Source organism: Colobus angolensis, unplaced genomic scaffold (assembly GCF_000951035.1).
Source record: "Colobus angolensis palliatus isolate OR3802 unplaced genomic scaffold, Cang.pa_1.0 Scaffold144, whole genome shotgun sequence".
Lineage (NCBI taxonomy): Eukaryota > Metazoa > Chordata > Mammalia > Primates > Cercopithecidae > Colobus > Colobus angolensis.
Window position 1 is genome coordinate 414,649 of NW_012114533.1, and position 24,420 is coordinate 439,068.

At 45.5% G+C, this 24,420-nt stretch overlaps 1 protein-coding gene across 1 annotated transcript in view; it reads right to left on the bottom strand.

The window, feature by feature from the left end:
- Positions 1-4,173: 4,173 nt before the first annotated feature.
- The window catches only part of WRNIP1 (Werner helicase interacting protein 1), a 21,983-nt gene continuing 1,736 nt past the window's right edge, over positions 4,174-24,420 (bottom strand). The window contains exons 2-8 of the mRNA XM_011935468.1: positions 24,219-24,418; positions 21,761-21,952; positions 20,263-20,504; positions 10,776-11,005; positions 6,657-6,812; positions 5,505-5,584; positions 4,174-4,915 (exon numbers count right to left, since the gene is read on the bottom strand). Of these exons, the coding sequence (XP_011790858.1) occupies positions 4,640-4,915; positions 5,505-5,584; positions 6,657-6,812; positions 10,776-11,005; positions 20,263-20,504; positions 21,761-21,952; positions 24,219-24,380 (1,338 nt within the window). The 5' untranslated portion in view covers positions 24,381-24,418 and the 3' untranslated portion in view covers positions 4,174-4,639. The remainder of the gene's footprint in view (positions 4,916-5,504; positions 5,585-6,656; positions 6,813-10,775; positions 11,006-20,262; positions 20,505-21,760; positions 21,953-24,218; positions 24,419-24,420) is intronic.

The window sequence follows — 24,420 nt, forward strand, 5'->3', positions numbered from 1 at the left end:
ACCCCACCCCACCCCAATGGCTTCCAGAAATCCACAAAAGAAGTTACCAGATGGTTAATACTAATTCCTAGTTTATCTTTTAAGATAGAGTGTCTCACTCTGTCACCTAGCCTGGAGTGCAGTGGCATAATCTCGGCTCACTGCAACCTCCACCTCCCAGGTTCAAGCGATTCTTCTGCCTCAGGCTCCTGAGTAGCTGAGATTACAGGTGTGCGCCACCACGCCTAGCCAATTTTTATACAGAGATGGGGTTTCACCATGTCGCCCAGGCTGGTCTCAAACTCCTGACCTTAAGTGACCTGCCCGCCTCAGCCTCCCAAAGTGTTGGGATTACATGCGTGTGACACCGCACCTGGCCCATAACTTGTGATATTTAAATGGTATCATATGGAAGGGCTGCCCCCAATTGTTGAATTCTACCGTAAACAGGCAAGAGATGTGCCTCCCTCACCGGAAACTCTGGCTCACTGCATTAGTTTTTTCCAGGGTTCAGCTATGGTGTACTTTCACAATCGTGCTCACTGTGGTATGTGCAGTATACAGGCAGGGAATATCTGCTTTACAAAACGTTAAAAATCTGCTTTCACATAATAAGATTCCTTGAAACCAAAAGACAAGCATTTCCAAACTTTCAAGCTTGATTTTACAATTACAGAAAGTTGGCTGCTCAGTGCCCCGCTGCTGGATATAGCAAGAAGTGTGCTGCAGGCTCTCCCCAGCACCACATGCTCCAGAACAGGCCCCGTGTCCGTGTTACATACTGTGTGTTCAGGGCCGCATGTCTAATAGGATGATGGATCTCAAAGAGCTCTCATCATTTATTTGTTGGCTTGAGTTATGATGCTCATATATTTTCCTGGCATACATTCACACCTGTGCCTTGACCACCACTGGGATCCGTCCCTCAGGAAACTGGCAGGAGCGAGTCATGATTGAAAAGCTTGTTTAGGAGTTAATGTCCCCTCTGGTTACATCACAAGCACACTTCTTATCTGGAAGTAACTCCATCCCCCAACAAAAATGTGTTTTCTTGTTTTTTTTGGGCCAGAGTCTCGCTCTGTCGCCCAGGCTGGAGTGCAGTGGCACAATCTCGGCTCACTGCAAGTTCCGCCTCCCAGGTTCACTCCATTCTCCTGCCTCAGCCTCCTGAGTAGCTGGGACTACAGGTGCCCGCCACCACACCTGGCTAATTTTTTGTATTTTTAGTGGAGATGGGGTTTCACCATGTTAGCCAGGATGGTCTTCATCTCCTGACCTCATGATCCACCCGCCTTGACCTCCCAAAGTGCTGGGATTACAGGCGTGAGCCACCACGATTGGCCTATAAAAATGTTATTTTTAAAGAATCAAAATTGGCCAGGCATGGTGGCTCGCGCCTATAATCCTAGCACTTTGGGAGGCCGAGGCAGGCGGAATGCCTGAGGTCAGGAGTTCGAGACCAGCCTGGGCCAGACGGTAAAACCTTGTCTTTACTAAAATACAAAAAAATCAGCCAGGCATGGTGGTGTGTGCCTGTAGTCCCAGCTACTCAGGAGGCTGAGGCAGGAGAATGGCGTGAATCTGGGAGGCAGTGGTTGCAGTGAGCCGAGATCACGCCATTGCACTCCAGCCTGGAAAAAAGAGCACAAGACTCCATCTCCAAAAAAAAATCAAAATTAAGAAAAAACTGGGCTATAAATTTCTTAATGAAATACTAGTAAAGATAACGGATTGGACCCATGTGTAATTTCATTTCCTCCTAAGCCTCCACCAAAACTACAATAAAGGAATCCTTAAAAGCCATCAATCCTTAAAAGTGAGGAGAACAAGGGAAATAATGGCAACATGATGCTGGAGGTGGAAACGTGACGGGCAAATGACAACTGACCTGGCAAGTCGAGTGAGGCATCAACGTGGCAAACGTCTCAGAGGCTTGGAAGGGGCAGCAGGTAGGGAAAAGGAAGATGGGTCCCCCGACACCCTCTCTTACTCCGGGCCATGAGGGCCCCAGACAGAGCCAGGGGCTTGGGTACCATTTCAGTCAGAAGATCAAAGTGATAGGCACATACTGATTGATGTATGACGACTTTCCTCTTTCCCTACCTGGCACTCAGAACGCAGGGAGCCACGGCTTGACCTACCTGACCGAAAAGATGAGCCTGACCCTACCGTCTAGTCTCAACACTGTGGCGAGGGATCCCTACAACATCAAAGTCTCATCATGACACTCCTTTGGGGGAAACCCTGAGTAAAAGCCAAAGTCCTTACCATGACCTAAAAGGTCCCACCTAATCTGAAGCTCCATGATCCTCGGCCTCAGCTTCTACCACTGTTTCCTCCCCGCCGGCTAGACTGGGCTCCTTACTGGACACTGAACCCACCAGCCGTGCTCCCTCCCCCAGGGCCTTTGCACTTGCTTTTCTCTCTGCCTGGAATGATCTTTTCCCGGGCGTCTGAAAGTCACATTCACTTCCTTGAAGTCCTGACTCAACCACTTTCTTTGGTGAGATCTACCTTGGCCACTCTACTAAAACTGCACCCATACCTCCCTACCCTTTCCATATCCAATCTTTCATTCATTTTCTCCTTAGCCTAGCACTTATCACTACTTGGCATATTAAAATAATATTTTTCATACCATAGGCTTCAAGAACACAGAATTTTTGGTCTCTTCTAATCACTGATGTGTTTCCAACGTCAACAAGAATGCTTTGCATAAAACAGGCACTCCATATTTATTGAGGCCGGGCACGGTGGCTCACACTTGTAATTCCAGCACTTTGGGAGGCTGAGGTGGGTGGATCACCTGAGGTCAGGAGTTTGAGACCAGCCTGACCAACATGGCAAAACCCTGTCTCTACTAAAAATACAAAAATTAGCCTTGGGTGGTGTTAGGCGCCTGTAACCCCAACTACTTGGGAGGCTGAGGCAGGAGAATCGCTTGAACCTGGGAGGTGGAGGTTGCAGTGAGCCGAGATCGCGTTACTGCACTCCAGCGTGGGCAAAAGCGCAAGAGTTGGTCTTTCATAAACAAATAAATTTATTGAATAAAAAAAGAAACTTCCCGAGAACTGAAAGACAGGAATTTCCAGGTTGAAAGGCCCACCAAGTGCCCAGTGCACTTTTAAAACACAGGGAGCAAACACAGAAGCGTCTACAAGTTGATAGAGGTTACAAACAAAAGACCACACACATCAGGATGCCTTCAAACTTGACAGCAATGTGGTAAGTGTAAAACAATGGTAATTTCTTACCTGCAATTTATTCCTAGCCAAACCTCAGACATGTCTGAAGGTAGAATAAAAGCATTTTGAGTCTCTCGAGGTCTAAAAAGATTTTTCCTCCACATATCCCTGCTCCATAAAGCTACTAGAGGGTACAGGCCACCTGTGCCAGAAAGTGCAGTCAGTCCTGTCATCAGATGGGCTGCAGGGAGAAGGAAAGGAAAGCTCTGGGGTGATGACGAAGGGAGATTCTGGGGTTGGCAACTGCACACTACGGTGCAACCACTCCAGACAGAAAGAGGGAAGCCAGTGGGGACCAAGCCTCTGCCATGTACAGTCCCTCCAGCCTGATAAAACTACTAGAGGATGGGTGGCACTGAAAGAGTGGAATAAACCAAAAAGGCAGGATGGAGCAACCAGAAAATGGGAATCTCACTCAGAATAAAGGCAGAGGACGTCTCAGGCCAACAGCCGGCAGCCTTCCAGACATGGCAGGAGGACCCCCGGAGGGACCGCACAACGGCGGGAGGAGAACTGAGTACCTGAAGGGGCCACCCTTGTGGGAATATGCACAACATGCGACTAAGGAGAGGGAGAGGAAGTAGCAGTAGGGACAAGTAACGCTCAGCTGAGCGGGGAGTGGCGTATTTTGTGTTCAGGACACACAAGAAGTAAAAGAAAAATGACTGTTTAGAAATACGGAGCTGCAAGAAGAAACCAGGGCAAGTGGGGAGGAATGGGCATGGGACTACTGGAGTCTTCCACAAGCCATTTAAAGAAGAATTCTTTTATGTATTCCTTTAAAGAAATCAGAGTTAACTTTCAACAAGATAACGCCGACTTCTCAACCAAGCTCCTCGCTCTTCCCACCTAGGGTGACTTCTCCTTCCCAGTGTCCACCCACCAAGTGCAATGGTGACAGTGCCGGTACCCAGCGTCCAGGCAGGAAAACCGTGACAGAATCCAAGAGTACTTTGAAATAGTTTTATTGGCTCATAAGACCTTTGCATATAAAAAAAATACCCAAAACACTATGCAGTATTAAATCACAATTACATTTTTTTTTTACCAATTAAAACTACCCAGAATATACATTTTTTAAAGAAAAAAAATCCTACAGAACTGAATTCTGAAATGACATTATGACTTAAATACTATGACAAAATAGATAATTCCTTATAACATTAATTCATTGCACAAAGCTGCCAGGTATTTTCATAAGCATAACCGCTGCACCAAGTGCAAACGAACACAATTTCAAAGTTACACATTTAGTTGAAATAACTGCGCCTCCACCTATGAGACTCTTAAATTTCTGGCACGAAATGTTGGTCTGTTCTAACTTCCACCAGGCAACCAACTTTGCAATCCAGTTTCTTTCTTTCTGGCCCTCTCTTAAAAAAAGCAACATCCTTCTGCTGTCATGGCCTGAGGAGTCAGCACCTCCTCTGCTTGAAGAAATCGACTCCCCTCAACTCTTCAGGCAGGTACTCCTGATCCACAGGCTCGCTGTACATGGGGTTGTACTTGTAGCCTTTGCCATAGCCCAGATCCTTCATCAGCCTCGTGGGCGCGTTCCTCAGGTGCAGGGGCACGGGGGGCAGGGGCCCCTGGTGGTTCCGCAGGCAGGCTTTGACGTTGTTGTAGGCGCTGTACACCTCAATGGACTTTGGGGCTCTGGCAAAGTAGACCACACACTGGGCCAGAAGCACCTAATGACACAGAGGACAGTTTACTAGCAAGATGCCGAGCTTCCGTTCTGCAGAGCCCTCCTGACACAGCCCTAGGTAGTTCTGAGAAGATCCCCACGTGCCTTCATTAGCCCCTTTTGTGCCTACAGTCTGGACAACCACCCATCACAGAGAGAAGAAACTCCCACGAGGTGAGAGGCAAACCAGGGGAGTGGTTTTCATTTCTTCTTTTGTAAACGAAGGACTTTTCACTAAATTAAACTTTTCTTAAGCCTCCAATGTATAAAAGAGATGAATATGAAGCTGCTCTGGGGACGAACTTGCAGAGGCTTCCCGTTCAGCTCCTTTAACATCTCCGCTCCCTGGAAAATGTGGAGCGTGTGCTCTGAACCCCGGAATCCTGAGGACAGTGTGAAACATGACCTCGTTGACACAGAAGGCTTCCCTCTCTAGGAGTCTAAGAGTCTACAACTGGAATTCAAAAGCCAAGCAGCATATTCAGGGGCCCAATACATCAATGGTGAAGGAGGGACATTTATTCAAATCTACAAAGGGACAGAGCACAAGAGAGAAAAGAAGTGATTTGCAAGAACCGAGCTGATTACTTTACCTCACATTCGGGCATGCCTATGAAGTGACAGCCTTGGTAGGCAGCAACTGCTTGTGTCAACGCAGACGGGTCTGCCAGACCTGCCACACACGGAGACAAAGGAGAGCTTCAGTCATGACACACAGTCCTCCCGGCCTATGTGCAGGCGACCACAGACCACCACTGCTTGTACACTCGGTGACCGAAACAATCCCATGTAGCAAAACGGACTGACTTACCTCTAGTCTCTGATCACATGAACTTATGCAAGAAATGTTTAGTGAGTGGTTACTGTGCGGTGTTAAGAACTGTTTCCGTGTGGATAAAAACTCTACGTCTAGAAAAACATGAGTCTCTGTACAACAAACACAAGAAGTGAAGGCTATGGAGACATTCGCCGGGATGGAAACACTAAAAACAAAACATCCCCTAAGACCAAAGAAGAGGAGACTTTCCTGATCTTCTTCACACAGTGTCTAGAGTCTTCCATTTCTTTCTTTTTTTTTTTTTTTGAGACGGAGTCTCGCTCTGTCGCCCGGGCTGGAGTGCAGTGGCCGGATCTCAGCTCGCTGCAAGCTCCGCCTCCCGGGTTTACGCCATTCTCCTGCCTCAGCCTCCCGAGTAGCTGGGACGACAGGCGCCCGCCACCTCGCCCGGCTAGTTTTTTTGTATTTTTTAGTAGAGACGGGGTTTCACCATGTTCGCCAGGATGGTCTCGATCTCCTGACCTTGTGATCCACCCGTCTCAGCCTCCCAAAGTGCTGGGATTACAGGCTTGAGCCACCGCACCCGGCGAGTCTTCCATTTCTACCTCGGGAGCTGCCCAAAGAAAACCTTGAACACCTGACTTCAAAGCAAATTTAAAAGCAGCTCATCTTATTGCAATACTCTGAATAGCCACTCATGTTAGTAAAAACATTCCCAAACAGGAAACAGAAAATGGTGACTTTATAAACACAAACATTCAAAAGCACATACACCAAGAAATAAACGACTGAGCTCAGGCATAAAGTCTTATCTCTGCCAGTCTTCTCCTGCCAGTCTCACATAGCCCTGAGACATTCTTCCCGCCCCTACCCACCCCGCCCAGCCAAAAAAACGCCACGATGTAACTGTTAGCCATTTCCCCACCCTCATGGACACAGGGCTCTGGGACCCTCTCATCACACTCACCTATGTCCTCGCTGGCAAACCTGACAAGCCTCCGCGCCACGTAGAGCGGGTCCTCTCCTCCCTCAAGCATGCGAGCCAGCCAGTAGAGGGAAGCGTTCTGGTCTGAGCCCCGCATGGACTTGTGCAGGGCGGAGATGCAGTTGTAATGCTCCTCACCTGACATCACAGAAAGCACCACTCACACAGCGCTCACAGGAGGGACACCCAAGCCATCTTCACCCCCGCTGGCTGACTTCCAGGAAGCTGAGCTAATAAAGGCCCTGAGAAAGCCGAGGAGAGGTTTGGGCAGCGCCTTAACTGTGCTCTGAGTGGGGTGGACTGGCTGCTCCGGCTTAATCCCAGGACATGCCCCAGCGCTGTTCTCTGTGGCGCCGGGGAGCCTGTTCAGTAACCCGGGCCTATTCAGGGGAAGAGGCCGCTGCAGCAGAAACCTGTGGCTGTCCACATGGAGTGCACGCAGAGGCACAGAGGCAGGGGGAGGGGACGTTCACTTGGAAAGGTGGTCCTCCCAGCCGGTGGATCTGCCAGAGACAAGAGTGGAGGGAGGGCAAGTCTCATGTTCTGGCTCCATCCTGTGGCCTACCATGTACCGGAGGAAAATCAACGGTGGGCCTGGTCGGAGCCAGGAGGATGTAGAGCCAAGTGGCAAGGGCAGCTGTTATAGCCCATCTGTTCCTCAGTGTCATGTCATTTCCAGCTGCCTTTCTGATATCCAAAGCCTGTGGTCATTTAAACCTCCTTCTGCCAGCCTTGCTGTGGGGACACCTGTGTGGCAGGGTCCCAGAGGGATCGACACATGGACTGCCAGCTCCCGCCCTGAAAGTATGGAAGGCACTCTCTCACCGCCTGGTCTTATCCCGTTTTCACCCTAGATTCACACGAAATCAGTGAAATGTGCTTTAGAAAAAGGCATATTTAAGGGCAAAAAATGACAGCTAAACAGTTCTCAGGAACTAAGCATTGGCACCTGCACACATTTCACTATTCTCTGGCCATCATCCCTTAGGTAAGTTCAAGGAGGGGGCACCCTCCTCAGGAGAAAGCACAGGATGGTGTTCCTGTGAGTCTCACTCCTCCCAGAGGAGCACCTGGTCTGTGCTCAGCATAAGCCCATGTCCACAACACGACTGGCGCCAGTCACAAATCCTGGCAGCTGCGCTCGCTGGTAAGATGACAGCTGGTCTTCAGGTGGAGGAGAGAGCAAGCAGAAGATGCTGGCCTCCCACAGGGGAAAGACCTGCGGGACCTACGGTTCAGCCCAAGTGATTCTGGTTTCTGAGAACCAGGGCAGATGGACGGGTCAGTCCAGCTACTGGATTTCTGAGGACGAACTGAGTATCTCCTGTGCAGGGCTCCTGGTGCAGTCAGAGTGCTATGGACACTGGCAGAGAGGGTGTCCTGGATGAAATCTGCACGGTTCTGGCCCACTCCCTCATCCTGCTGGCCCAAGCACTCTGGCTATGCTCTGCTCCTCTGCAGGGTGGAGGAAGGCAGGAAAGAGGGTAGCAGATAACAGGCCTGGCTAAACTGACAAACACGGGGGCTGGAAGAAATGACCCAGGCCACTTTATGTCAAATTTAAACTCCCCCTACACAGGTGAGTCATCTTTTCCCGCTCTGTCAATGTCAGGGGCAGCACCACCAATAGAACGGGCAAGAGCACAGCCTCCGGGACCAGGCAGCCTGGGCTGGACCCCCAAGCTCATGAGCCATGGGCAAGTTCCTGATTCTCACTGTGCCTCAGGTTTCTCATCTGTAAAATGGGAACAACAAGACCACTTACCTCATAGGGCTGTATTAAATAACACACACCTGGCACAGAGCAGGCACTGTAGAAAGATTCTTTTGCAACAGTGATAGATACTAGTATTATTCTATGCTACCTTCCGTGTTTGCTTTTATTATATACTGTTTTATAACCTAAAATTTACCAATTTATACAGAGCCCTGATGTCAATGCATGGCAAAGAGTTTGCTCTCATGTAGAAATTTCTTCACCCTGATGCAGAAACATCACGGGATCCTACGAGCGGGTAACTATGTACCAGGTGACGTATAAAAAAATAACAACTCCGGGGGCGGGTCTTTGTCTCACTCAAGTTATAAAAAGGCCCAAGAGTATAAGCTAACAGGTTTCCAGGGCAATGCTTCCACCATCCCTATTTATAGAGCAAAGGCTGTAAAAGCAGCTTTCTTCAGGATCCGAATGGTATTTACAGGCCTGCGGATCCACTGCGGGGCAGACGTTGCACTGGGGTGGGGTGTGTGGGCTCACACTAGGAAGATGTGTGGGATGTGGGGTTCTTAAGGCTGTGGCACTAGGCAGCCTCCACCGCCCCCCAGCTCCAGGCTATAGACAAGGTGATCCCCACTGTGCAGAGCTCTGCAATGTGGGGCTCAAGCAGTGGGATTCCTAGGACTGAACCCCTCCAAGATCCGCCCTGTGTGTACGTGTGTGGAGGGGTGAGCCCTCTCAGGAGCCTGAGGTAATGGGGGAGATCAGTAACAGCATGGCAAGGCTGGTGTGGAGGCAAACGCGGATGGGGGGAAGGACAGTCTCGGGAACCAGTCAGACCTGGATTTAAGGGTCAGTTTCACTGCTTGCTTTGTGAACGCAGGCAAGGTTTGTTATCTTAAAATGGGGGTAATATTAATAGCTATCTCCATAAAGTTATTTTGAGAATTTCAAAAATGAATACACCTATAAAATATTCGATGGCTGAGTGTTAGTGAATGCCATGTTACACAGATCTCAACTGACAGTCTGATAAAATGTCAAAGAACAGTCCTAGTCGTTCCAATCAAAACAAGGCAAATCCTTTGGGACATCTACAACAAGGGCGAGAGACGGCTGCTGCTGCACCTGAGAAACCATGGAGATCCTGGCATGTTGAGATTTTTTAATGTCTTAAAACCTTTTTTCTGGTTCATATCTACAATTTTTCTATTTGGCCAAAAGTTAAGCGGGGCTCTACACCTAGAACGTGTTGCTTTTCAGACTTTGCAAGCATTCACATCACGCTCCAGAGCACAAGGGAGAGCCAGCCATCTGAGAAGGCCCCGCTGAGGGCACATTCACGTCACAATGTAGACAGGACTGCTTGTTCAACTTGCCAGTGTGTCTTTAGCACTAATGAACACCCCGAAGCTGCCATCAGCTGAGGCACGCTAAAGCCAAAGAGCTTTGGTCAGCCCCTCAAGGTCATGCAGTGGGTGTGCTCACCCACAAAGAGGCAGTGCCTGGAACCAAAGTCATTCTTAAGCCCCTCCACCCCTTCTCTAACCAGTAAGGACTCTCCATTGTCACGTGGCACAGCCTACGTGAGATCTGGAACATTCAATTATCAGCTTCCTTTTCTGGCAGAGCTTTTAAAAATTTGGAAATTATATTCCACAGTTACTGCAATATGACTCCATCCAAAGTCCCACAAATGCTCAAGCAGCAGAAGTTTGCTCATCTACAGTATGTTATCTTCACCTCCCACTTCTTTTATGAAAAGATGCAAACGTGCTGTGCTAATGACATTTAATATTGGCAGGTCACAGATTTAATAAGAGCTGGTATCAAATCTGCTATCTGTAAATGCAGTGCTACACAAACAGATTAAGTGCACAAAGCAAAATTAAATTTTTCAAAAAGCTACTACATAAAATAAAAACTTCAAGATCCATGACAATTTATTTTTTAGTATAGACTCCAGCAATAAAGCATTTTAATTCTCAATTCAAACTAGTAAGTCATTACGGCAAAAGCCCTCTTTTTATTTACTGCCATTGTAAATGATCACAAAACATATTCACTGTCAAGTGAAGACACAGGCTTTCAAAGGTGATTGTATTCTGCACGGTGGGGAAGAGCCAACTATCTTCTAAGGTGAATGTGCAGCCTGCCATTTCCAACCCCAAAACTCCTCTAGATTCTCAACAGGGCAGCCTCTGCTTCATGCCTCTCTTTGGAAAGGTCAGCCCTGTGTGGAAGGCTTAATACCAACATGGAGATCCACCTGAGAATCACTGGAATGCTTTGGACCCAGCTGAAAGTCAGGCTTCCGGAAATGAGAACGTGTGCACACACTTCTTTCCATACAGTTTCACTCTGTCCACAGGTCAATTACTTACCTGCCCGGTCATATAAAATGTGGGATCGCTGTAGGCCCTCCTTCACGTCATTCTCTGTGATCAGAACTCTACTGGGAGAATAGGATTGCCCACTCTTCTTACAGAACATCTTCCTAGAGCTTAACCTAGCCAGCACCGCCAGCTGCAGTCCGTTCAACCCAGCTCGGGCGTCACCGTCACTGAGGTAAGCCAGGGTGTCTACTGCTTTATCCTCTATGAACATGGCCGGCCTGAAACACAACCAGGGTTAGTTACTGTCCCACTCAGGCTGCGTACTTCTTATTCTGCACATGTCTTAGAAACTCATACTTCTCGGCAAGGACACTGCAGAGTTCAAGGCATTTGCCTCTTATTCTCACCTTTGTCAACGTGCTTAAGCATCACCAAGACTACGAACTGGCCGGGTCTCCTAAGTCACCGGGTTATCGCCCTGTATCTTATGAGTGTCGAGGGTATCTCACTGCATAGGTTCACACATCTACGTTTGTGTGAAACAGACACTGACTGGCCTGGAAAGTCACTGTTGACAGGTGGTCTCTCTGGTTCTACCCTACAGAACAGTGAAAACTTTATTAGAAATGCTAGCACCTCATTACAGTGTATGGAAAACACGTTCCAAATGCGGCCTACATCCCGATGAGACAGGCGTGCTTAGACCACTTTCCGCACAGGGGAGACAGCATTACATCTGAATACTAGCTCTGAAGGGCTCCAGATCATGCAGTTCAATTCCTTCATTTTAAAAACAACAAATTGGGTCCCTAGTTACTCTGGGCACAGCAGGTCCTAGAAGCAGGTCTCAGGAATCTTGGCCTGGGGCATTATGGAGGCTGCAGTGGGTCATCTCATAGTGGGCACTAATCATGCAAAATCCACACAGGGTAGCAGAGAGGTCATTAGCCTGGGAAGCGACAAGAAGACTGCTGGTACATAGCCGTGAGACCCTGGGTAAGCCACCTCACCTCTCTCCGAACATCGGGACTAAAACTAACAGTCACATTTCTAAATTTGGACCTTCACAAATAAGATCTAACTATGATCAGAAGGCCGATTCAGTAAAATTTTCTCTTCCTAGTCGAGTTAAGTAAGATATCTAACACATTTCATGACTTACTGGGGTCTTATATTATTCCTGGCTGAGCTGCTAGCTGCACATTTGTGAAGCAACAAAATAATTTTTCAGTTACAGTTCACCATGTCATTATCAACATTCAGCTGAGAACATCTACAGTAAATAAGTCCATTAGGACTGTCTGAATCAGCCACCTGGAAAACAACGTACAGGCACCAATGGGGGCTGGACCGGGGAGGGGGTGGCGGTTTCCAAAGGGGACCCAGCTTGTCTGCTGGATCAATGCAGAACCCCTCACCATACACCCACTCACTGACACTACTCTGCTCACTGAGTAACCCAAATAACACCAATCTGCATCTCATTCATGGCAGGATTTGTTCCTAAGGTCTTAAAGATGCCTCGTCTCACCCCCACATGTACCGAAGTTGATTTCCAGTTATTCCTTGTGGGTCTCTCACCACACCTAAGACACCTGGCCAGCACCAGCTTTACAACAAAGGACTCTCTCCTTACTCATGCCAATTGCCTGGGCCCCACCCACCGGTGCAGCCTGGAGACCCATCTTCCTCTCTCCTGATGGTAGCATTCTCTCAGCAGACCTCACCAGAACACCGCACTCTATAAAGCCTGTGGATCACTTCTCAACCAGAAATTAGTTAGCAAGTCTTCTGGAAGATGATTTAGAAGATAATGACGGACAGAACATATACTAAAGAAAATGTATGGGGAAGGACCAGTATCAGAGGGGTGTGGCAGGACGTGACACGTGACATGCCTGAGAGGGAAGGGTGCACTCTCGGCCCCTTACTGCACTCAACCTGTGTGGGAAGACAGGTAGGGAGAACAGAAACTGCTTGGGCATCTCATTTCTGCCTCAGAACTAGTCAAAGCAATGGATTCTCTCTCCTTGAAAAGCTGCCTAGCAACAAAAAGCCGGGCATGGTGGCTCAAGCCTGTAATCCCAGCACTTTGGGAGGCTGAGACGGGCGGATCACGAGGTCAGGAGATCGAGACCATCCTGGCTAACACGGTGAAACCCCGTCTCTACTAAAAAAAAAAAAAAAAACAAAAAAAACAAAAAACCTAGCTGGGCGCGGTGGCGGGCGCCTGTAGTCCCAGCTACTCGGGAGGCTGAGGCAGGAGAATGGCGTAAACCCGGGAGGCGGAGTTTGCAGTGAGCTGAGATCCGGCCACTGTGCTCCAGCCTGGGCGACAGAGCGAGACTCCGTCTCAAAAAAAAAAAAAAAAGCCTTTAGGACAATTGAGGGAAGAAAAAGGAGTCAAAGCAGGAGCCCCAGTGGATCCCAACAGACTGAACCAGCCTATATCCTGCACCATGGTTGGGTTGTGTGTTGACTACATTACATTCATCATCTCTCCATCCCTACTACATGTTGAGCACCTCGAGGACAGGAACATTTTATTCTTTCTTTGTATTCTCAGACCTGATAGATGATAGGCATCCGATATTTGCACAATAAACAGACTAACTTCAGTTTCATCATAATCTCAGAGTGAAACCTTTACTTCTTATAAATTATATGGAAAGTATAGAGAAAACAAAAAGAATCCATATTTCCAGCACCGAGAGATAAAAACGTACCTGTTATTTCAAGGGAGAACGAAAACTACTGTGTCAATTGTTGAATTTATGACCCACTCACCCATGCAGCCGTCAACCTTACAGCTAACTTTTAAAACAAAAATTGGGACCATATTTTGTATAGTTTGACATCCTTAACCATTAAATAATTGTTTGAAAAGCAAGCAACTCAGACCTGTCAATATTTACTTTTTAAAAATTTACATTAAAATTTAAAAACAAAGGGAGAAAATTCACCTTCCCCTAGACTACCTTGACGTTAGTATTTGGTATGTGTTCCTTCTCCATCGATTTGTCTTCTGTATGCATTTAGGGGCATGGTGTGCTCTTGGGACAATGACAAGATGGGTAGCCTTATATACCACGGTATTTACTAGTAGAAATGGCCTCATTTCCATTAGTCCTCATATACAGACGGGGAGGCAGGCCGTATTAATGAAGAGAGAAGCCGACTAGCAGTCTGCTCCACAGATTGACGAACAGTATGCTGTGAATAAGTCTTTAGCAATGATTATGGATTTTATGTGGTTGGAAAATAAGGTCTTCCTTTGGCTTTCAAACTCCTGACCAAAGCACAAGTGGCTCTACTCTTCTGGTTTGGAGTCACGGGGAATGGAGGTGCTGCCGCCACGAAAGCTACCTGAGCTCCCGGCACTCCCTTATTCTTCCTCCCCTTGGGCATAATCCACATTTTAAATTTCACCCCTGTCCAAAAAAAAGGAAGTACTTCGAGGCCCAGATCAATCTGTCGGCAACTCTGTCCAAGTAATACAGGAGCTGCTGACAGCACTCACAAGGATCACACAAGAAAATTACAAAATGGAGACTGTCTGTGAAGAAGGCTGAGCAGGGAAAGGTTCCACTTAAACACCAAATAGATCCTGAACTCTCATTTACTAAGTTCTGAAGAACAAGGTAAGATATACTAAAATACCTTGAGATCTTAGAATGGGGAGCCCATGAGAGAACTCATGCCAAGAATGATGAAGGGATAGTTGTACTGATATTGGCAAAATCCCTCAGCAAACAGTAACTGCTGCACAAACTATTTTGAAAGAGTGTTCCCAGTCTAGAGAATTTACAATTATTTATAAAATGTTCTGCATTTAAAAATAACCTTCCAAAGGTAGAATACAATAAGAAGGGGTGAAATCTATTCTGGGGATAGACTGCCCAAAATGTTGTAACATCCTACATGGAAATAAGCGATAGGAAGTCAATTATGTTATAATAAAACACTATTCATAATAAAATTGGTTAAAATAAATGCATTAGAAAAGATTCTATTTCTAGTTAACAAAACCCAGAGATAATAGCAGACTTAGAGAGCTTAGCTTCTGCAACCGAGGAGAAGGGCTTTAATCTTAAAGAATACAGGAAGCTCTCTTCTTTCTTCTTCCAGGTGCCTAAATCCTGAAGTTTTCCACACATTGGGTAATACTGGGATTTGGAGGATACTACTTAGATAGCTTGACGTATAAGGTGGAGAAGGAGTGTAGTAAGTAAAAATGTACCTGTTATTTCATGGTAGAACGAAAGAATATGCATGGCTTGGTTAAACTCTCCCTCTCTAAATTACAAACCAGACCCCACAAATCTCTTTCACTAAGGAAAAGGAACATTTCATGGTCAGGGTGATAACTGCTGTGTAGAGGTTCTCGACTAGGGAAATGCATCACGTTAGATACAAATCGCCAGACACAAATGCAGCCACACGTACCTTACCTAGCACAGACTGAGCCGAAATCTCCAGGGACAGACGCTGGGCAAGGTATGTTTCTAAAATGTATCCCAGGGAAGCGGGATGTGCAGATTTGGTTAAAGGGCTCTCCTGCTGCTTTACAGATGGAAGGAGTTTGCTCCTAATCCGTTACAAATGGATACAGAGTTGCTCTTACACAAAGAAGTGCCAAGAGAGAAAAGTCAGAATGGAAAAGCCGAGCAGTGGGTCCATCCTCTGTAAACCTGGCACCCCCACCCACTGCAGCACTTGAAGTCAGTGAGCAGAAAGACGTGCCTTAAACACTGGTTCCATCACACTGAAGCTGGCCTTTTTGTGCCTCAGTTTCCTCATCTAGTAAATGGGAGGTAATGAGATCTACTTTGCAGAGCTGTATTGAGGACTGAATGAGATTAAGACATGTGGAATGCGTAGAGCAGTGCCTGCCATGTCATGAGACTGGACAAACACTGCTATTGGTATCAACAGTGAGGAGAATCACCCTCATCAGACTGTGCAACAGCATCCTCTCCAGAACTGCACATATTCAAGGGAGAATCCCAGATGCTGCCGCTTCCATAACACCAGGGTGAAAGCAAAGCAAAACAAAACTGACTTTCTCCACAAAGAGAGAAGGTACATTTCAGATGATGGCATCTTTCTGTTTAATCCCATGGAGGTACATGCCTTTCCAAATTACATTACTTGATAGGGGTCTGTAGTGGGTTGAATAGTGACCCCAAAAGATGTAAGTCCTAATCCCTGGAACCTGTCAATGTGACTTTATTTAGAAATAGGGTCTTCGTAGATGTAACTAAGGGTCTCAAGATGAAATCGTCCTGGATTTAGAGTGTACCTTAAATCCAATGACAAATGTCCTTATAAACACAGAAAAAGACAAGACGTAAGGCCACAGAGAAGAAGGCCACCATGTGAAGATGGATGTAGAGATTGGAGTGACATGGTCACAAGCCAAGGAATGCCAAGAGCTATCAGATGCTGGATGAGAGCATGGCCTTGCTGATACCTTGATTCTGGTCTTCTGGCTTCCGGAACTGTGAGGATAAAGCTCTGTGTTCTGAGCCAGCCAGTTTGTGGCAATTGTTACAGCAGCCACAGGAAATGCACCCAAGGACCATGAGATCCATGGTTCCGGCTGCCAGTGCTTTTATGGCATTATTTTAACGCACCCTTACATTAAAACAGCTGTGTTAACGTACTAGATTAATTGTACTTAAAACACATTTTTAAATAAAAATATTGAAATCTACTCTATACCAACCATTTATTCTGGCCAGGACCTTGTATTCTGGAGTTCTACTACCTTTCTTTCTATTCAATGGCAGAAAAGATTATTTAAAACAATTTAAACTTTTATAAAAAGAAAAAAGAATCCATAGCCATCTCGTGTGGGGGTCAGTTTGTCAGGGGTTCTCCTCTCCAGATGGTTAGAGAAAAGCCCCAGAGCCAGTTACGCCACAGCCCTTACCCAGGGACAAACGCCACTTTCAGTTTTCCAACCACCTCTTGGAACACAGCCTGGCTAGGCAGAGGGCAGTTATGGCTTCTCATTTCACTGTCTTGATCTCCAAAGACTTGTATCCTCTATTTGGTTCACAGAGAATTGATTCTTTAGAAGTGTTTTTGAATATGTATATATTCTATGACCTAGGAATCTACACTCCTTCAAAGCAGCAAGTAGTGCAGGATGATGAAATGCTAGTTTACTTTTTCATTTTCAGCAGCACAAGCTCATTCATCGTATCACGAATCATGGACATTTTTTTCCTGGCTTCCAAAATTAACCCAGAGCAGATAGCAGGCTTCACTTGTATCATGTGACCCCAATATTTTTTGGAGAGCAAAATACCTGAACATTGTTGCTTAGCCATACGAACCAAAGCAACTACGGCACAGACAATGAGCTTTCTGTTTCACTAGTTAAACTCTGCTTATCCTTCAAAGCTCAACTCCGCGTCCCCTCAGCTAGGAGGTGAAATACTGGATTTCACATATTCTGAATGCTGCTTCTCTATGCCCACCGTACTTGGCGTACAAGCATGGCACTGGAAGCGGACCTGCTTCCCTAGCCTTCACCACGCTGTGCTCCCTCCAAAGGCGCAGGAACGAGCTTTTCAGCCTCAGCCAACGCCTAGCACATGCAGGAGCTTCGATTTTGACTGAATCATAACTACAGGAGGGACTATTCTTTTAAAAAAAGGAACACTTATTTCACTTTAATGGGAATTTATCACTTACATGAGTATACTGTGTGACAACTCACAATTCCTCAAGTGCAATCAAGAACGGCTAAGCGGCAGCTTGATTAGTTTCCAAATCCAGTGCCCTGCTCACCTCCTCTCACGTGCAGTTCAACAGCCTGGGACTTCTCTGTAAATGTTCTAGTTGCTATCTAGGGCACCAAAACATGACACAAGAGTACAAATGCACACCAATAGCTTCCCGGAGAGAGAAAGTCAGTATTTGGGGTTAAAAATCTTATCTTTCAACTAGATTAGTGTCACCAAATCTGATTTATGTGCACAAGGATGTATATATAGCTATCAACAGGGATTGGAAAGCAAAATTTTACCTAAAACAACTAAAAGATATCATAATCCACTCTTCATTATCCATGACGGTTGGGGTGGCAGGTACTTGTATGTGGAAATCACTTGTAAGAGTTCGTTCTGTGGCCTATATCTTCTAACTTCACTTCTTGCTAGAATTGCTAACAAGTAGGCCAATTAATGGATTTAAGCTTAATATTCTTTCATTTTACTCTGCTTGCTGCTGATGAAAAGGGCAATAGTATTAAAGAAAAAGGCTCCTGATACCTGGGTAATTATCCCTTATGCTGGATAATACAAAAAATATTCAACTGCTTTTCTCATATTGAAAGCCAGGATTTATTCATTTGCAAACCATTCATCAAGCACATAATGTGCGCCAGGCACTGTGCTGGTGATGTGAACAAGGTCAAGCTCCTGTCCTCATAGTCTTCCCAGGAAAGCAGGGGACACAAGACAGCAAATATAACTGGGATCAAGTCTAAGCAAGTGGTAGTGGAAATAGTAAATCATTTACTGGATATGGGAGGTTTTCTCTGAAAAGCAATTTTAGCAGATTAAGAATCTCTAGCTCATTTTTGTATCAGTTTCAATAACTAAATCTTAATGATTTCACTTGATCTTCTCAAACTTTAATGTGCCTGCAAATCACCTGAGGATTTTTAATAATAAAACGCAGCAATTCTCATAAGGATGTGCTCCTCGGCCGCCGCCTTTCTCATTTCATTTAAATGCCTGCATGGCAGTGAGTAGGGAGAGGCGAAAAAACCTGAGGGCATCTGAGTAACAACTGATGATTATTAACTTCATGTCATCAATCTTAATTATTGATTTCATGTTCTATTTCATGAACTGATGACATGAAATCAATAAAAATCACCCTAGACATGTACCTCCATGCAGAATATTAAGTTGCAGACACATTACAATAACCAGTACACAGAACAAAGAACACACACAAACATGAAACAAGTTAGGATTTCCCCCCTCTTCTTTCAGTTTGTCTTTACCATGTGGTTCTATGAGTCTGCAATGAGATTTCTGTTATAGGAAAGCTACACAGGTTGAGTATCCCACATCTGAAGTGCCTGGGACCAAAAGTGGTCTGAATTTCGTATTTTTTTGATTTTACAATATTTGTATTATACACTTACCAAATGAGCAACCCAAAATCCAGAAATCTGAAGTGTTCCAATAAGCATTTCCTTTGAGTATCATGAAGGTGTGCTCAAAAAGCGTTAGATTTGGTAGCATTTTGGATTTCAGATTTGGGATACTAAACCTGTACTAGATGTGAGGAGCTGGCAGCCCCCTTAGGCTCTGAGAAATGCCCACCACATAAAGGGCTTCTCAGTATGAGTCCATGTGGCTGATAACAGCAGGTTCCACACACTGCTTGTGGCCACACATCTCATGGCTATCCCCATCACAACGGGATTCCAAAACGAGGCCCCTCTGTCCTACTCACTGGTCCACGGGCCAAATGTTGCAAGGCTTTCATGAGACACGGCGGAATTCTTCCTCCATCTCAGACAGGAGCAAATGGGGCCAGACACATAGGGAGAGCCTGTTGAAACCTAAACCCTGAGCCTAAAACTACGCCTTGTACTTTAATCCTCATAGAAAAGTGGCTCCAGAACTTGGCCTCAGGGCAGGCGGGAGCAGCTGCAGAGTCCACAGCAGGAGGAGGTGGGCAATAGCCCCTCATCAGACCAGATTATGTCCCCCAGCAGCACTTTAGCCAGCACGTGAACAAATACCATCTGAAGAACATGCTCTCATACGAAAAAAGGAAAACCTCTGACCCAAGAAATCAGATTGATGACCTATGATTGATTACCTGTGATACACACTCGGGGCACTAATGAGCTCATGTGGTACTCATCATGCAGAAATAGGTCACCAAAAGGATAGGGGCAGCCTCGAATGTCATTTTCAGTTAACATTCCTTTACTTTCATGAAGTTGAGTTTCAAGCATGTAAAAAGGATTACATAATTTTAAGGTTACAAGTTACATTAATTTTTACTTGATTTTTTTTAACAAAATGCTGAACTGCAGGTTAAAAAGAAACTGAAACAAGTTTACAATGCTCAAAAGAGTTGCGTGGTAAGTCCGGGGAATATCTATCTATTTATTTGTTCTATTCAGTGAGGGACATAAACCCTTTCAAATCATCAATGAGGGACATAAAGCCTTTCAAGTAATCAATAAGGCTTCCCAAAGAATCCTAAGCACAAAAGCAAACAGCCAAGAACTAAAACAACAAAGCAAAGTTAAAGCTTGAAGAATTATAGAAACACACATCAGAGGCTAGAAAATGCATCTTAAAGTTTGCAGGGATACCTCTGTTAGGTATAAATCGCACATTTCCCTCCTCTTTTATTTTCATTACGGGCAGATCAACATTTCTTCTCTGTCCCCACCCTCTCCTCACTGATGCCTGGCCCTTTCTGGCCCCCTGCCAGAGGACTCTCTGGGAGGTGTGCACCCCCAGGACGCCGCACACTGTCAACTTACTCTGAGCTGCTGTTGCTGCTGTGGCTCAGAGGGTCAGTGGGACGGCTGGAGTCTAGGACGTGGATTCCCAGGGAGTTGATCGCTCGCATTAAAATAGTCACCATTGCCTCTGCTGGAAGCTTCTCAAGAACAATCACTCGACAGCGGCTCAGAAGAGCAGCGTTGACCTGGAAGGAAGGGTTTTCAGTGGTTGCCCCAATCAGAGTGATCGTCCCACATTCCACGTGAGGAAGGAAAGTGTCCTAATCATGGGAGGAAAACAGAAAAAAGTGATTCCAGTCAACAGCCACCTGCAGACTCCTATGTAAGTCGGCTATCCATTCCTTTCCTTTCCTCATTTTTCTCTCTCGAGTTCAGGAATAGCAGCAGCCTTATATTCACTGAATATGGATGCAATATTTGGGGGAGTACGACTCTTGCTTTTAAGTCTAAAACACATCTTCTGGAATGACTGTCTAAGCCTGATCTCTTGCTGCTACATAGACTAATAGCTTTAAGTAGAATTCTAACTTAGTTTCAACATAAATCATTTCTTTACTCAGAAAAGCATCTTCTACCCAAGGCTGAACTGGCACATAGCTTATATGTAACAGCTATTTATTTACAGACGAGAAAGAACACACAAAAACATTAACACTTCCAGAATCTTATTCCACTGCAAGTACTCAATCATAGTATTACTCCTGACAAAGTTGGTCATTATGCTGTTTTATGGGAAAAAAATACTAAGATGAGTCAATGGTCCAATATGACACCTAGAATGCTAACATTCCATCAGAACTTTAAAAGGGTCTATTAAAAAAGGTTCAAAAAAGGCTTAGTAGAGTTTTGTGAAACATTCTATGTACGATTAAAAAGTTGCAACAAAATACACTAAAAAGTTATGCCTAAACTTTATTTTGATTTGTTTTTATTTAGAGTATAGCTCCCAGATCTTAGCCTGGTAAAATTTTAATGTCTATTTTTTTAAATCCCAAAGCGCCTTTGTTTATAAAAACAGCTTGTGTCCTTTTATTTCAGAAAGCCATTTAAATAAACAGTAATCATTAGCTCTTCCAACCCTCACCTTGAAGAGAGCTTAGAGTTACAGAAAATACAGATTAATTTTGAAGATAAAAATACCGTTAAAGAAATTTTTAAAAACCCGTTAAAATAATGATCTTAAAATCATTATTTTACTGTTCACAATGACTCCTAGTATTTAGATTAAAAATTTCGAAAACTGGAAAATCTGATTCAAAGCTGCTTTTCTGATATGTATAGCTCAGGGATATACCAAACATTTCATTTATCAGATAGAGAAAGCATTTTCTTATGACCAAAAAACACTAAGTAATGTATGGGGAAATAGGCTTGAAGGAGATGGGTTGACAAGCCTATGCTTCTTTGTAAACAAAGCTCACAATAACAAGTCTCTAGCATTTGTATAGTGATCTCACATACTTTATATTCTGTTTGATGTTCACAACGACTAAAAGGTAGAAGGAAGTTAATATACCTGCTGAGATTTATTGAACCGATGAATCTCATCAATAAAAAGGATGGTTTTCCTTTTGAAAAAGCTCTTTTCATTTTGAGCTTGTTTTATGACATCTCGCACATCATTTGTCTTGGCATTTGTTGCAGATAATGTCACAAACCTTATGCTATGTTTCTTGCTGTTGTTGGCTATGATGTGAGCCAGAGTGGTCTAGAAAAGATGACATAGATAGAGTTTGAAAAGCTGATAAGACACAGAGAGACCAGCACCCATGGGAACTACTACAAGCAGCATCACTATTTGCCAAACAACTTGAACTCTGAAGAATGCTTAGCAGCACAGATACAAGCAAAAATACCACAGTACATTTACAAACAAAAAAACAAAAACCAACATTATAAATAAAACAGGAAAGTAGCTAAACCTTAGGCTAATCCTGACCTTTTCTCCTCTGTCCCTAACTACCTTTGATTCCTTTTTGGGGGACTCTTTAAGATCTTTGGAATCCCAGTAAAGAGCAGCTGTCTTGATTTAGCAGAGTGACAGCTGTGACCTCTCACCAAAGAGAAAATTCTCCCTCCTCCAGCCAAGACAGCACTGCTGCTGAAGGACCTAGGTGCAGAACTCATCACAAAACCACAACTGGAAGCTCAGCACAGCTGAGAAAAGGAGAGTGAGGGAGCATCTGCCTTGAGACCAATGACATCGACCCCGCATTTGAGATGACTGCAGGCCACTTCTGCATGTTCACTCTGGTAGGAGATGAAGGGCAGCACTGGGGTCACATTAGCACTTACTAGAAAACCAAGGCGACCCAAGTAAGGCACTTCTTGGGCGCTCCACAAATATGTATATGCTGTTATTAACATGAATGTTGTCATTGTTACTAGTACTAAAGGATGAGAATAAAGAAAAACTGAAGACTGTTTAATGAGTGGGACAAATCTGCACCTGAATGGAAAGGTGGCACTTTGTTTTCTAAAAGTTGTAGAGCACCCATTCTGTGGCTGCTTCTTTACCAAATCCCCGCCAGCCTGCCTTTTGGAATCAGGCTAGGATGTCACAGATGCCTGGGCTTGCAAATGACCAGCCCACCTCACTGAGCAGCCTGAACCACCCAAACCTCTTGCCTGGTATCTGGTAGGTGGGAGGAGCTCACCCGCTTGTCTGCCTAAAGACCTTCTTGCTGTCTGGGGCCACCAACCGCTGATTACCCATTCTCATGATCGTATGTAAAGACTTCACAATTACTAAGAACGATACTGCTCAATCCCTTAAATGGGGTTAACAACTAAATCCATGGGGACAGACGTCAACAATTTGACCACCATCATCGTACAATCTTATTTGGGATAGATCTGGTTTATCCCTGGCCAAAAGGAAGGCATGAGTGCGAACGAGGCAGAAAAAGGGCAATTCATTCCAGGAACTGGAGTTTAAGTGGGTGTGGTTAAGTTGTGGGAGATAAAGCTGGAAAGAAAAATAGGAGAAAAATCATAAAAGCCTGGTGTGCAAAGGAGCCTGAATCTCAAAGCTACAAGAACTCTCTCCAGTTTGACCCCTGAATTCTCCCTTTCCCTCCCTGATGCTGGTTCTCCCCTATTCTGGATAAAAGAGCATCCTGTACTTTAGCACTTCTTAGCTTTCTCTGTTTTCTGGCTCACCTCCTCCATTTTTTCTCAAGTGTCTTTCCAGTGACATGCTTTCTAGACTCACAGTATCCTAACTGCCCTCGTCTGGACTTGTGCTAAGTCCTCACGAAGGGACACAGAACTGGACACCAAAATGCACGCATGTTTCTTCTCTAGAGCACGAGGCATTATGAGAAAAGTTACGGAAATACCGGATGAAAATGACTTGCAGATGAAAAAGTTTTTATGTTAGTTTTGTAAATATATGTGAGTATATTTAGTAAAATAAATATATCCTCACGAATATAAGAATGCTAAAGAAACATATTCTCAAGAATAAATAAATACCAGTCTGTTAAACCAACTACTAGTGGAAAGGGAAGGAAGCACAACAGAATTCGATTTTTTTTTTTCAAAGCTGAAACCGTATTACGTACAAACGGAATATACAAACGTTTCTTTACAATTGAAACACGCTGATGCCTTGCGAATTCGGTTACTAAATCAACGTCTGGGGAGAGGGCGGGGAGACCGATGGAAGATAAAGGCAGATCAAATCTAAGAGTCCACATCTTGTAAAACTGTGGATTCACAGACATTGTCCTTTTGAAAACCCGGGAAGCCTGCCTTCCGAATCTGGGGGTGTGTACCCTTTTCACACCCATCACAGACTCCACCTGTGGACCAGGCACTGCCCCAGCCCAGCCTGCGTCTGCACCCCTGGGCCCTCTTATCCAGGAGAGTCAGGCGGCTTCTTCGGGGGGCAGCACACCCGGCTCTCCGACCGTCAGCTGCATCCACCGCCGAGTGAACTACGGAAGCCCTGCGGCCAAGGCTGCACTCACCTTGCCGCAGCCCGGCGGCCCCCACAGGATAAGCGAGGGGATTTCGTTGGTCTCCAGGAGCGAGCGCAGCAGGGTATCCTGGCCCACGGCCCTGCTCTGCCCGAAGTAGTCCTGCAGCGTGTCGGGACGCATCGTGTCGGCCAGCGGCTTGCCCTGTAGCATCTGTCGGATCTCCTCGGCCGCCAGCGCCCGGGGGTGCGGG